General features: G+C 41.3%; 2 protein-coding genes across 10 annotated transcripts in view; both read left to right on the top strand.

The window, feature by feature from the left end:
- Window positions 1-4138, top strand: part of LOC124401431 (dystrobrevin beta-like) — a 33289-nt gene extending 29151 nt beyond the window's left edge. Inside the window, exons 18-19 of the mRNA XM_046873760.1 lie at window positions 933-983; window positions 1807-4138. Coding sequence (XP_046729716.1) covers window positions 933-983; window positions 1807-1892 — 137 coding nt within the window. The 3' untranslated portion in view covers window positions 1893-4138. The remainder of the gene's footprint in view (window positions 1-932; window positions 984-1806) is intronic.
- Window positions 4139-10643: 6505 nt separating this feature from the next.
- The window catches only part of LOC124401363 (DNA (cytosine-5)-methyltransferase 3A-like), a 61179-nt gene continuing 56399 nt past the window's right edge, over window positions 10644-15423 (top strand). For 3 of the 9 annotated variants that reach the window (XM_046873625.1, XM_046873627.1, XM_046873628.1), the window contains exon 1: window positions 11451-11470. Coding sequence is in view for 5 of the 9 variants with exons in the window: in XM_046873620.1 (XP_046729576.1) it covers window positions 10670-10939 (270 nt within the window). In the remaining 4 variants the exon portion in view is untranslated. Of the gene's footprint in view, window positions 10940-11450; window positions 11471-15423 lie in introns of those variants that run through there. The other 6 variants (XM_046873620.1, XM_046873623.1, XM_046873621.1 and 3 more) reach the window with 5 other exon arrangements.

Raw genomic sequence — 15423 nt, forward strand, 5'->3', positions numbered from 1 at the left:
GTGTGTCTGTGGGTGTATCTGTGGGCATGTTTGTGGGTGTATGTGTGTGTCTGTGGGTATATATGTGGGTGTATCTGTGGGTGTATCTGTGGGCATGTGTGTGTGTGTGTGCTTGTGGGTATATATGTGGGTGTATCTGTGTGTATCTGTGGGCATGTTTGTGGGTGTATGTGTGTCTGTGGGTATATATGGGTGTATCTGTGTGTGTGTGTGTGTGTGTGTGTGTGTGGGTATATATGTGGGTGTATCTGTGTGTATCTGTGGGCATGTTTGTGGGTGTATGTGTGTGTCTGTGGGTATATATGTGGGTGTATCTGTGGGTGTATCTGTAGGCATGTGTGTGTGTGTGTGTAGGTATATATGTGGTGTATCTGTGTATCTGTAGGCATGTTTGTGGGTGTATGTGTGTGTCTGTGGGTATATATGTGGTGTATCTGTGGGCGTGTGTGTGTGTGTGTGTGTGTGTGGGTATATATGTGGGTGTATCTGTGTGTATCTGTGGGCATGTTTGTAGGTGTATGTGTGTGTCTGTGGGTATATATGTGTGTATCTGTAGGCATGTGTGTGTGTGTGTGTGTGTATGTTTGTGGGTATATATGTGTGTATCTGTGGGTGTATCTGTGGGCATGTGTGTGTGTGTGTTTGTGGGTATATATGTGAGTGTGTCTGTGGGTGTATCTGTGGGCATGTTTGTGGGTGTGTGGGTGTATCTGTGGGCATGTTTGTGGGAGTATATGTGTGTGTCTGTGGGTGTAGGTGTGTGTGTCTGTGGGTATATATCTGTGGGCATGTTTGTGTGTGTGTGTATGTTTGTGGGTATATATGGGTGTATCTGTGTGTATGTATAGGTGTATATGTGGGCATGTTTGTGTGTGTGGGTGTGTCTGAGGGCATGTCTGTGGGTGTGTCTCACGGTGTGTCTCTGTGTGTAGATGAAGACGTAATGGAGGAAGAACAGAGACTGCGGAATGGAAGAGACAGAGGTACGCACACAAACACACACACCTTCTACAGTTGCAAAACCAAAGTTCTGACTCGGTGCTCCAGTGGCTTCATGTATACCTCTGTCACAATTCTGTAAGCTCCACCCACTTCTTTGCTGAAATATTCTCACTGGAGTTCTAGTTTCAAGTTTTCACTCTGGGGTTTTCATTTATACCCAAGTCACATTCTTCTAAGTTCTACCCACTTTTGTATTCACTGATTCTGGGCAGTTTGAGCCCAGACTTCTGGATGTTTCACGATCCCTGGTCCTCATGATTCGTCATTTTCACGTCCTTATATCATATTCGGGTGGATTTACTAGCTGTTTTTTTTTTCTTTTCATTCCACAAAGACTGACAGAGGAAACCGTGAAACACAAATTCACGATTGTGTGACGTTGAGGTTTTTTACCTCAGATGTGCGAAACGATCTGCTCTTTAACCTCCATCGATTCACTTCTAATTAAGTGTCCTGCTGCTTCCAGGCTGTAGTGTAGTTAAACCTGGGCTGTGATGTTTACAGCTTATATCTAATGTGTGTGTGTGTGTGTGTGTGTGTGTGTGTGTGTGTGTGTGTGTGTGTGTGTGTGTGTGTGTGTGTGTGTGTGTGTGTGTGTATTGGACTGCCCTAATTACTTGTTGGCATCAACCAGGGAGCAGTTTGAGTGTGTGGGATGTGGAATGATTCTTTCCTCCTTCCCCTTTACTTACTTCCTGCCTCACCCAGAACGAATACACAATTTTGCCTTGAAACTCAGAAAGAAGGCGGGGCTTAAATCCTGACACATTATTCACTCTGACGAATGCCTTTTCCTCGTTTCAGGTGCGGCAGTAGGACAGGTGAGAACGACAACTCTGCAGACTCCGCCCAGAGAATCCAAGCGTCCGGTTCACAGCCTGCTCTCGTGACGATGAAGAGGAGCCCGGCGGAGACACGAGCTTCCAGGAGCCACTGTTTAGAACGAAACGATTTTTTTTTCTCCCCCCTTTTTATTTAGTCGTGTTTAGTTTCGGTTTGTGTTTGTACGATTAATAAGCTCAGTTTGAAATCATATTGGTTGAAAGCTAGATAAATAAAAATAAACGAAAAAACTACTGAGAACGAGGAGGCGCTAATCGAGGGACGGAACAGAGACTTTGAATTGTTTATAGTTTTATGGGATGTATAAAGAAGGATGAAGGGAAGTGAGAAAAGGAGAGACAAAAGGTGATGATGAAAGAGAAAGTGAGGAGGGAATCACGCAGGTCGCTGAAACACGGTTAATGAAAGGATTCGTTTGCGCCGTTAATTTATTATTTTTTATTTATTTTCCTCAGTCGGCTTCGAAGCTCCCGCAGGCGTACGCACCTAACCAGAGGTTCGCGATCGTAAATCTCCAGGCAGAAAAAATATCGAGGGTCTGGCGGACTCGGACTCACTTTTAACGCGTTTACGTTACTTGAAAACCGCGTCCGATCGAGTGGCAGCTATTTTTGGTGGTGCTGAAGACTACTAGACTACGAAGTCGCGATTTTGGTTCGGTTTCCTGTGGAGAAACACATTTCTAACATATGGTGGTTTTTCCAAAAACTGCCAAATCCATCGCATTACGCAACCCGAGTAGTTTAGGTGGTAAGGGGCCTTGCTCAAGGGCCTGGCAGGAACAGTGGCAGCTTGGAGGTGCTGGGATTCGAAGTCGCGGCCTTCTAAACAGCGTTCTTTGGTCCCTTTTCTGCAGTTTTGCAGATCGGATTCACGTCTGGTGGCGAGTTGAGTCCGAGTCCAGTCTTGTTCTCCAGTCTCGCCTCCAAAGCCCCACCTCCAAAGCCCTAACTCCAAAGCCTCGCCTCCAGAGCCCTAACTCTAAAACCCCACCTCCAAAGCTCTTCCTCCTAAAGCCCTGCCTTAAAAAAGCCCCGCCTCCAACCCCCTTCTTCCCAAACCCCAGCCTCCAATGCCCCGCCCTCAAAGCTAATGTTCCAGGATGGGAAAAATACAAATAGCCTTCTATTGACGTCGCTCCAGTTTTTTTAGAAGAAACTCCAGGAAAACTCTTCGGAAGTCTTGAATTCGCTGCCTGCGTCTGCCGTTTGCAAAATCGGGCTTTTGAAGTATCGGATCGTGGATTCGTCCGTTATTTTCTGTTTGTTTTTTCCTCTTGAAAGTGTGTGTAAATTATAAAAAAAGTTACAGATGATTTAGTTTTTATAGAACTCGTTTTAGGTACAGGAAACGGAAACGGAAAAGGGCTGTCGAACGACTGAAATGTGCGCGTACTAAGTCCTGGAGACGTTACCCACGATGCCTCGCGGCGTAGGTTTTATTTTTATTTAAACACTGTTTGTAGTAAAGTGTGTGCAAACAAAAACACACACACACGCAAATATATCTGACCTGCTGTGCTGTGTACTTACTTAAAGTGTGTGTGTGTGTGTGTGTGTGTATATATATATATATATATATAATACTGGATTGCCACTATAATGAAACTGCCTTTTATGAATCTCAAAACAATTTGCGGGAAATGTTTGTATTTTGTATTTTTCCCGAAACATGCGCAATTGCACCCCCTATCTTTTCAGGGGGGTGACGCGTCTCAAATCCCACTGTACTTTTGGCCAAACGGCGTATTTGTATGCTCATACGAAGTTTCAGTTCGTGCTTTTAATTTGTAATAGGATAAGGAAAAATAGTTTCTAGAAAAAAAACGAAGTCGGAATTCCGCTCGATCGGAAAAAGTGCCTCAAAGTGTAAAACGATGCGAAATGAGTGTACAACAAAAAAGAGGGATGAGTGACTGCAGTCTGGTTTGGAGAGACATCTGAAGATGTAAGGGTTTTTTTTGTCTTCTTTATTCATATACTATTCGTATGTCTGGTTGCCATTAATGCACAAATCCCTCGTCGTGTTCCTGGTGAAACGGAAAACTCGTTCGTTTTATCTTTAGAGTGCTTTTATAATAAATGGAGTGTTCCTTTCGCGCGTGTGTGTGTGTGTGTGTGGGGCAGGTTCGGGGGGGGCTCATGGTGCCGGTAACCATCAGGTTTTATTTTTAAGTCCTCGTCCTCCTCGGGTCATGTGACCGGCATCCAGACTGTGTTTCATATCAGGCGAATCAAATCAGTGTCCGATTTTTCAAATGTATTAAATAAAGTGCTATTTTTTCGAATTTAAATGTTTCTCTTTTTTTTTTTTTTTTTTTTTGTAACAATACAGTGTCCATAATGTTCAATAAGTGTGTGTCAGGACATGAGCTGGATAATTATCGTATAGATATCATGTAAAGGTTTTGTCATAATACTTTTTACTGCGTTCTGCAGTTCTGTCCCCAAAATTTATGTGTTAGAATCAGGACAAATGGGCAAGCGTAAGGATTTGACGAGTTTGACGAGGGCCAAATTTGGACATCTAGACGACTGGGTCAATTCAATTCATTTTTATTTGTACAGTGGAATTTGTACAGTGGAACATTCCGACCGGCGACTCTCATTCAGATTGGCTCGTGAGCAACCGCGAGCTGCTCAAAACGCTAGTTTTAACATTTCTAATTATGGTTTATCTCATTAAAATTGTCTAAAAAATGCTTTAAAACTATTATGTATTATTCATTTAAACTATAAAATATAACATATACAGTACTGTATGACAAATTGCTGTTAATTTACATAAAGTATTGTTAAAATAGTCTAGTAATTAAGTGTTATGGAGTGAAATAGTGTTATTTACTCATTTAAATCGATTTCGTATAGTAGTGTTTGGGTTTTTACTGGGTTGGAAGGGGCGTATCAAAAGGTCGCAAAAATTCAGAACTCGCGACCGGTCTTGGTCCCTAATCCTCACGAGCTCCGAGGTTCCACTGTATTGCGCTTTCAACAATGAACATTGTCTCAAAGAAGCTTTACACAGATAAACAAACCAGTGGTGACTGTGGTGAAGAAAAAACTCCCTGAAATGGCATAAGGAAGAAACCTTGAGAGAAACCAGACTCAAGAGGGAACCCATTCTCATCTGGGTTGCACCGAATGTCCATTTATAGCAGATATAAGATGTTGCGGGGTACAGTGATGATGACCAGAAGCGAAAAGTAGTCCTGAGTCCTGAGTGTAGCAGAATGTTGACATTAACTACAGTCCAATCCATCCTCAAAGCGCCCGTTCTTACTCCGGAATTTCATTGACCACCCAAGGCGTTGATGAGAATCCGTCCCAAGCTGCACAGAGTGGCCTCCAAACGAAGAGAACACTATCCAGAGGCAGGCCTGGATGAAGTGGGAAGATCCACGCAGGGGAGAGGGGCAGGAACAGTGGTCACTGAAACCTCAGGAGCATATTTAATGAGAGAGAGAGAGAGAAGAGTGGTGACAGGAAGAGCATTTGGGGAGCGAAGGCTGGTCCGTGTGGCTCCAAAAGACAAGCTTTTATAGCTCAAACTGTATTAGCAGCAAAAGGGGACCAACACAATATCAGGCAGGTTGTACAAAGCATAGAGGTCAAGACCCAAAATCCAACATGACTACAAAGATGAAAAGGTTATAAAATATGAATTTATAAACTAAAAAATGTTTATCCTAATGACTGAGCCAATGGTGACTATGGCAAGGAAAAACTCCCTGAGACGTCATGAGGAAGAAACCTTGAGGGGAACCAGAGGGTACCCATCCTCATCTGGGTGGCAGAATGTCCATTCATTACAGTTCCATCATTGTTGAGGTGCACTGTTTAGTGATGGATGCTTATATGCAGAACTGTTACTGCAAACTGTGGTCCTGAACCCATTGTAGCAGCCTGTTTATATTCATTACTGTTCAAATCCATCGTTGCTCAGGAACTTCATAGATCTTTATCCTTAGCTGCAGTTGTGTGACCACCAAGTGAAGAGAACTCCATCCAGAGCGACGGCTGCAGAACCTTAAGAGAAGACGAGGACAAAATTACACGATGTAAGTACAGTTTCGATCAAAGGTGCCAAAACCTTTTATTTTTAATATGAAACACCAAAAGGGCCATGGGGCGAAAGTGAATGTATGGATGGAAATGTTTAAAATGTACAAAATTTCAAGTCAAATTTATTTATATTTTGTATTATATTTATTAGTTTAATAAAAAAAATTGCAGCTTGAAAACATAGCTCATCTTTAGAAAATAGAATTTTAAATGTAAAACCCAAACACTTTATTAGTATTAATAGTAAACTATGACTTTAAGGCTGAGGTACCAAATGTGAATTTTGTGTACCGGTATACCCCTAGTGTCAATAGTTCTTTTACCCCCCCACCCACCCCAACTTTGCTATAAATAAAAAAAGAAAAGCATGGTGATTATTAACTGGTGCCGTGACCCCGTCAGAATTAAAGCATTTTTTTCGCTTTTACAAAGCAGAACCGTGCTGTTATGATGGGGCGGCGCTTATTTCAAGGGCCAGAAAGATGAAACGAGAAAGCGTATCGGTTTGCTTGCCTATTCTGAAGATAAAAGGAAGGTGTAATTTAATCCGATGTTTTCGCCCGGCTCTGGCTGAGGGTAAATATCGAAAGAATTTATTTCACAGTTGAAATGTGTGATTCGTGATCAGGAATTCACCTTTGACCATAAAGATAATTTTGCTGGTGAAGAAACATGGCTGTGTTTGTTCTCTGTGTGTTTAGCATTCTCCCTAGTAACACAGTGACCTATTAAAATGGCTTTGTCATGTGATTCACGTGCCCTGAGCTGTGGTGTGTGTGTGTGTGTGTGTGTGTGTGTGTGTGTGTGTGTGTGTGTGTGTGTGTGTGTCGGATCCTTCTCTTTTTCTGGCATAGTTGTAACAGTACTGAAGATATTTCCAACCACATCTGCACAACTACTCCATCCACATCTCCACCTATATCTATATGCACAGCTCCACAACAGCTCCTCCCACATCTCTACCTATATCTCCGCAACTGTTCCACCAACACCTCGAAAAGTGCTCCACAACAGCTTCCTCTGTAGGTCCACCTATATGTTGTTTTTCCCGCCAAACTTGGAGGCACATAATTGTATAGAACGTCTTTGGATGAACATGGAAATTTCCATTTACTTTATTTAGGACACCATAACCTGTTCCAGCATGCACAAAGCCAGCTCCATGAAGATTGAAGAGGTCGGCTGCACCCCAGGCCTTCCACCTGTATGCTAAAGATCGCTTTAACCTGAGGGGTTTTCTGACCTCTGTGACCAGGGGGTCATCAAGGGTGTTATCAAGTGAGGCAAAACTGATGACAATTTTGTAAGGGCAGGACAGAAAAAAAAAAGAAGCCGTCAGGAGAGAGAGAGGCAGCAACAGCAGAGATAGATGGAATGAGAACATATATATGTGAGTGTGGTCAGGCGGCCATCTTGGCGAGCCGCCAACACAAGCCGGAGAGACATGGGGCGCATTTTAATGAGAGGGAGGCGAACTGAGGACAGTGTGTGTGTGTGTGTGTGTGTTTGAGAGACATAATGAGTGAGAGAAAGCCTGCGAGCAGTGTGTGTGTGTGTGTGTGTGTGTGTGTGTGTGTGTGTGTGTGTGTTGTCAGGTAAACCACAAGCGTTAGCGTGTATTAAAGGCTCAAATGAAAGTGACGTAATTCAATACGTGGCCTAATCAGATCACTCTATAATTGGAACAGCTGTGTGTGTGTGTGTGTGTGTGTGTGTGTGTGTGTGTGTGTGTGTGTGTGTGTGTGTTAAAATAGCCCAGCTACGGTTTACCCAAGGACACATTCCAGATCGGCTCCCTTTTCCCTTCCCCATTCTCCACCATTAAGCCTTCCTCTGTTGCAGTACCTCCCTTCCTGTTCATTTCTTCTCTCTCTCACACACACACACACACACACACACACACACACACACACACACACACACACACACACACCATAATAAACACCAGAATGTGGGAGAAAAATGTAAAAGAATGCACAGACTTCAGCTCCAGTAGTATAGTATACATGTCATATTCGTTTTGTCCACTAGGTTGTGATAGTGGGGACCAGAGTTTCCCCTGAATTTCTCCTGATACTGTATAATGATTTCCGTTTCACACAAACACACAAATAAATAAACACCAAAAAATAATTTTTATCAGTAAACATTTGTTTTACCGATGCGCCAAGTCTCGAATCAGAAACAAAATCCGTGATGATGCACAAATCCGACAATTTACCCTCTGGGGTCGACAAACGCACAGGCGAGTTTTGTGGCATTTTTTTTTTTTCCCCTCATAACGCCAAAACAAACTTAAATCAGTCTTGTCTTTTTGACTGTACAGATCAGAGCAATGCATCATTCGAATCTGTGAAGGGTCTACTTTTATTTTAACACACTTATAATAACAACAAAATGCTGTGCTTTTGTAAAATCAAGCAAACAGACGGGGGGGGGGAGTTGCTCTCTGCCATCTCTCTTCACAGACACATAATTAAAACAAGCTGAATCTCAGTGAATATTTGCCTCACACACAATAAATATATGTATAGAAAGCTGGAAAAGTCTACTTTTAAATACACCAGTTCACATCGAATACAAATATTCTCTGATTCTGTAATCCGTATGAAAGTTATGAGGTACAGTTTCTCCAGTATCACCTCATTAACAGTCCGTGTGGAAACATAGCAAAGGTTTCGTTTCGTGTCCTGATGATTTACGGCATTTCAAACACCACAATTACTTTAAAACTTGCTCTATGTTGAGTCAAATGCTCACGTACTGTTCAAATCAGATACTCTAAAACTTTTACTCAAGTCATATTGGAATTGGTGAATTTGACCTAAGAATAGACTATGCTTAGATGCTGTTTGATTTCTATACTTTTACTCAAGTAAGATTTGCAGGTACTCTTTACACCTCTGGCAGTTCGATAGGCATAAAAGCTTTCAGCAGAGTTCTTCCAGAGAGCTCGCTAGTTGGCGATCCATGAGATTGTGGGTGTGATTAGCGAGAAATTTGAAAGCTTCAAATTCAAACCTGCTAAAAGATTAAAGTACCAATGCATCACTGTCAATCCCACCGATACGCTGTCAGAACGGCATTGTGGGTATTTGTGTTTGATGGTTAAGTGACATGTCTTCCAGAAGACCAGGTGTTATTTTAGAAGAAAAAAACCACACTTTCGGGGATTTTTGTATGACGAAACAGTGCTGTTTAGATTTAGGGTTTTGTGTGTGTGTGTGTGTGTGTGTGTGTGTGTGTGTGTGTGCGCAGGTGTATGTTGGGGAGGTTGAGAGTGTGTTTGACCTGCTCATGATGGGGGCAATTTTGAGTTGAGACGCTTTATTTATGACCTTCTTCCCAGTGTGTAGCTCTCTGGACCTGCTTTAAATCAGCCGTGTGTGTGTGTGTGTGTGTGTGTGTGTGTGTGTGTGTGTGTGTGTGTGTGTGTGTGTGTGTTGTGCGAGGCAGTAAGTGGGTCACTCTGAGCTCAGTGGAGCCATTTTGGATGGCAGCTGCAGAGAATGTGTGTTATAAAGCACTGGGGGAAATGGGGGCAATGATAATAAACTGGAGTGGATCAGTGGACAGCTGATGGCTTTTGAATGCATACAGGTGAATAATCAGTGGTGAGGAGGCTGTGGTCATTGGTCTCCCTGAACTTCCTTTTTTCCTGGAGAAGTTCGCCAATGATCGCCAGCCCATAGTTCCATCCACTCCCAATCGCCATCACAGCTTAAGTGCTCCACCAACAGCTCCACATCATCTTCACTGACAGCTATACTCTCAGCTATACCTAGTTTCACAAGAGCTCTACCCACAGCCCAACCACTGGCTCCACCTTAATCAATTGCTCAACCGTCAGCCCTGCCAAGAACTTCACCCACATCTCCAGAACAGCTCCACCAACATCTCCAGAACAGCTCCAACCACATCTCTGCCAATGGCTCCACTCACAGCTCCACCAACATCTCCTACCACATCTCCACCAATGGCTCCACTCACAGCTCCACAATAGCTCCACGCACAACTCCACCCATATAAACAGAGTATATTTATTTGCATAACATATTGACAGGTTGTTCTGTTCACGTTTGAGTTTCTAACCAATCAGATTTCGGCTGTCACGTCACGTGTTACGTGTCAAAGGAATCTGTCATGAGGCCTTCAAAATCAGCAGTATGGGCTCCTGTAGCGTAAAATACATGTTGCTCGGAGCTGTCGCTGTAACCAATCAGATAGCAGGCATCCAATAACGTCAGCATTTTCACGTCCTTTGATTGGATGGTCAGAGAGCCTACAAGTCAGAGCTCGCAAACCCCATCTGTAGCAAACTGCACAAGCTTTGATATATTCATGTGGATATAATCGTTTATATATTTTTGTTTTGTTTAGTTTTGTTGTATTTTCACAAAAACACGGAATTTGCCAATCTCGAATCCCCCAACAATCCACAGGAGACCACCAAAATGAACCCCAGGTCACTTTATGCAGCCGTGACGTCATAACGCTGGTTTCAGAAGGTGGATCAGGTGGGACCACTGAAGGCCACTGACGCACCAAATTTAGTGAATACATTGTTCATGAATTTAGTGGGAATGAAGGATTTCCGCCATGTTGATCGGTTTCCGGTTATCTTTTTTTTCCACAGTTATTTATTGAGCTCTCCGCTCGTGCGTCGGATCCAAACCGTTACAGTTCCAACGTACGTCATCACCCTCACTCACTCACTCAGTCGCGCGCGCTTCCAAACACCACCACCCCTTCCCTCCCCCGTGATGTCACGAGCACAACCGACGACAGCGGACTCTCCTCCCGTTTTTCCCTTTTTTTTTCCAGGACCCAGTGGAATCTCTTCCGGTTCTGACGTCCTCTGCGGCGGCGCGAGTTACCGGGGCCGGAGAGAGGGAGGGAGGGAGGGAGGAAAAGAGGGAGAGAGAGAGAGGAAAGAGGGAGAGAGGGAAAGAGCGGCCGTGGAGGGAAGACGGGACGGGGCTGCGCGCGAGCGACTACCGGAGGGGGGCTCAGGCCTGGGGCCGGCGAACCGGGTAACGTTTCACACCATTTTCTTCTTCTTCTTCTCCCTTCGCGTCTCTCTCTCTCTCTCTCTCTCTCTCTCGTTTTCGCGTGCTCAAACCAAATCAAACGGTGCGCGAGCGCGCGCAGTAACGGTGTGGCGTATGTCTCCAGGGTTCTCCGGGTTTGTTTTCTTTTTTTTCCTATTCTTTCTCTTTTTTTGTCCCTTTCTCCTGTCCTCCTGTCCTCCTGTTTCACCTTCGAGGAGGAAAAAACTCCGAGGATTCTGATTAACCGAGGCGGCGACGCTTTTGACTGTTCAGTGGAAAAAAACCGGAGCTCGGTGACGTTTTTTCCTCGGGATAGAGAGAAAAAAAAAAGGATAGAGGGATACATATGTATATAATAAAGAAAGAGAGAGAGAGACACATACGGCCGCGTCTGAATCTGAACACGACTCCAGGACAGAATGTCGCGTCCTGATTTTGCGGCGGGGTTCAACCGGGGACATGAAGAACACTGAGCACTGAGTGACAAAGAAATGATAGTATGATTACAAACCTGTAGGTGTTAAATAAACACTTTATACAACTTTCAACACTACATGCAACACTGTAGGTGTTCATTCAACAGTATAACGGTGTTTATTCTGCAGTGTTCCAAACACTTTATTCACGAATACAAGCTATAGATAGATAGATAGATAGATAGATAGATAGATAGATAGATAGATAGATAGATAGGTGTTCATTCTGCAGTGTTCTAAACACTTAATGTATAAATACAATACTCTAGGTGTTCATTCTGCAGTGTTCTATACACTTTATTCATGAATACAACGCTGTAGATAGATAGATAGATGGATAGGTGTTCATTCTGCAGTGTTCTAAACACTTTATGCATGAATACAACGCTGTAGGTGTTCATTCTGCAGTCTTCTATACACTTTATTCATGAATACAACGCTGTAGATAGATAGATAGATAGATAGATAGATAGATAGATAGATAGATAGGTGTTCATTCTGCAGTGTTCTAAACACTTAATGTATAAATACAATACTCTAGGTGTTCATTCTGCAGTGTTCTAAACACTTTATTCATGAATACAACCCTGTAGGTGTTCATTCTGCAGTGTTCTAAATACCCAAAGTATGAATACAACCTGTAGGTGTTCATTCTGCAGTGTTCTAAATACCCAAAGTATGAATACAACCTGTAGGTGTTCATTCTGCAGTGTTCTAAATACCCAAAGTATGAATACAACCTGTAGGTGTTCATTCTGCAGTGTTCTAAATACCTAAAGTATGAATACAACCTGTAGGTGTTCATTCTGCAGTGTTCTAAATACCTAAAGTATGAATACAACCTGTAGGTGTTCATTCTGCAGTGTTCTAAATACCTAAAGTATGAATACAACCTGTAGGTGTTCATTCTGCAGTGTTCTAAACACTTTATGCATGAATACAACGCTGTAGGTGTTCATTCTGCAGTGTTCTAAACACTTTATGTATAAATGCAATGCTATAGTTGCAACAGTGTTCTAAACACCTTATGTATGAATACAACCCTGTAGGTGTTCATTCTGCACAGTTCTAAACACTTTATATATAATACAACCCTGTAGGTGTTAATTGTACACTATAACGGTGTTCTAAACACTTTATGTATAAATACAATGCTGTAGCTGTAACAGTGTTCTAAACACTTTATGTATGAAGGCACTGCAGTAAATGTTAATACAACACTGTAACAGTGTTCTAAACACTTAATGCCTGAATACAACATTGTAGTTTTTAATTCTATACTATATGCAACCCTGGAGGTTTTAATGCTACACTATAACAGTGTTCTAAACACCTTATGTATAAATGCAATGCTGTAACAGTGTTCTAAACACCTTATTCGTGAATACAACATTGTAGGTGTTAATTCTACCCTATATGCAACCCTGTAGGTGTTAATTCTACACTACAACATTGTTCTAAACACTTTATTCATGAATATAACATTGTACGTGTTAATTATACACTATATTAAGAGGTAGGTGTAGGTGTTAATCCTACACAATATGCAACCCTGTAGGTGTTAATTCTACACTATAACGGTGTTCTAAACACCTTGTGTATGACTGCAATGCTGTAAATGGTAAAACAACACTAACAGTGTTCTAAACACCTTTTTTTTTATAAATGCTATGCTGAAAATATCAATTCAACACTGTAACAGTGTTCTAAACACTAAACATTGTAGGTGTTCAATCTACACTATATGCAACCCTGTAGGTGTTAATTCTACACTGTAAATGTTAATACAACACTGTAACAGTGTTCTAAACACCTTTTTTATAAATGCTATGTTGAAAATGTCAATTCAACACTGTAACAGTGTTCAATCTACACTATATGCAACCCTGTAGGTGTTAGTTCTACACTGTAACAGTGTTCTAAACACCTTGTGTATCAATGCAATTCTGTAAATGTCAATACAACACTGTAACAGTGTTCTAAACACTATGTACGAACACAACATCGTAGGTGTTAATTGTACAATATGTGCAACCCTGTAGGTGTTAATTCTACACTATAACGGTGTTCTAAACACCTTATGTATAAATGCAATGCTTTAAATGTCAATACAACACTGTAACAGTGTTCTTAACACTATGTACGAACACAACATTGTAGGTGTTAATTCTACACTATATGTAATTCTGCACGTGTTAATTCTACATTATATGCTATTCTTTAGTTGTTTAACATGAACAGTGTTCTAAACACTTCACATATGAATAAATCCCTGTAGGTGTTAATTCAACACTATAAACATTTATTAAACACTTCATGTATAATTACAAGTATTAAACACTTCGTTTATCGATGTTACCTGTAGGGTTCCATTTATGGTCTCTGGGATTTGTACAGAACCTACACAGGATGGTCCTGAGGTACGAGGTGTGTGTTGAAGTAACACAATGTCATTTATAGTGTTTGCCGTAATCATTTTGGGGGTCAGTGTTAACGAAATACTTGTTAAACCGAACGAGTGATTTTCATGGTGCTCTTTGACTGTGATTGAAGTGTTAAATCAATAACGTTACAGTGTGTTCCAGAGGTGGAAAACACGGTATGTTAATACAGTACAGTCTCACATTTGTGGGGTGGCGTCCGTTTATCGCGTTTTTTTCCGTTTATAAATGGGGGATTACGGTAATATGAGGTGAGGTCCTGTTACCATTGTGACATGAAAACAGGTGGTAGTAACGACTTCTTTTACTTAATTACATGTCAAAGCTCAAACGTCTTTATTTTACTTTCACCAGAGTCTTTTAAAACACGAGTATCTGCCGTCTTTGGTCTGTTCCATTGAACAATAAAGAAGCCTCATAGGTGAATCGGCGTAATGAATCACCGCATGTGGCGCTGTTACGACTGTAACACCGGCGTGGGAACACCACCCTGATTCAGAAGCCCATGTGCGACTGTTGTAAGGTTGTGTGTCGATTGAGTTTTAATGACGCGATTGTGGGATCTAAATGTTATCAGAGGTGTAACGTCAGTGTTTTTATCATTTTATATGGTGTTTATTAACCTTGTCGTTAGGTGTCGTGAGGTGTTAACTTATTGTTAGGTGTTTACTGTTGTGGTTAGAAGTTTATAGTTGTTAGCTGTTTATTATAGTTGTGAGTTTTTTTTTTTGGAGTTTATTGTTGTTTTAGGTGTTTATTATTTTCAGGGTTTCATTATTCTTATTAGGTGTTTATTGTTGTTAGGGGTTTGTTGTTGTTGTTAGGTGTTTATTGTTGTTAGTTGTTTGATGTTAAGTGTCTTGTGGTTTTAGTTGTTTATTGCTGTTGAGCTATTGTGGTTTTAGGTGTTTATTATTGTCAGGGTTTTATTATTATTATTAGGTGTTTATTGATTTTAGGGTTTTGTTGTTAGGTGTTCAATGTTGTTAAGTGCCTATTGTTGTTGTTAGCTGTTAATTGTTAGGTGTTTGTTGTCATTTATAGTTTATTGTTGTTAGGTGTTTATTGCTGTTAGAGTGTTGTTGTTAGGTGTTTATTGTTCTTAGTTGTTTGATGTTGTTAAGTGTCTATTGTTGTTATTTGTTAATTGTTAGGTGTTTGTTGTCATTTATAGTTTATTGTTGTTGTTGGGTGTTTATTGCTGTGGAGTTTTTGTGGTTGTAGGTGTTTGTTATTGTCAGGGTTTTATTATTCTTATTAGCTGTTTATTGTTTCCTTCAAGGTGTTTATTGTTGTAAAGGTCTTGTTGTTGTTGGGTGTTTATTGTTTTTAGTTGTATATTTCTGTCAGGTGGGTTTTGTTGGCGTTACATGTTTATTGTTGTAAGGAGTTTGATTATTGTCATTAGGGGATTCTTGCTGGGGTAGGTGTTTATTGCAGTTAGCTGTTTGTGTTGTTGTTAAGTGTTGTTAGGTGTTTCTTGTTGTGTTTAGGTATTAATTATTGTGGGATTTATTGTTTGAAGCACAGCTTAAACACATCCATCTCT

The sequence above is a fragment of the Silurus meridionalis genome, chromosome 18 (genome assembly GCF_014805685.1).
Source record: "Silurus meridionalis isolate SWU-2019-XX chromosome 18, ASM1480568v1, whole genome shotgun sequence".
Lineage (NCBI taxonomy): Eukaryota > Metazoa > Chordata > Actinopteri > Siluriformes > Siluridae > Silurus > Silurus meridionalis.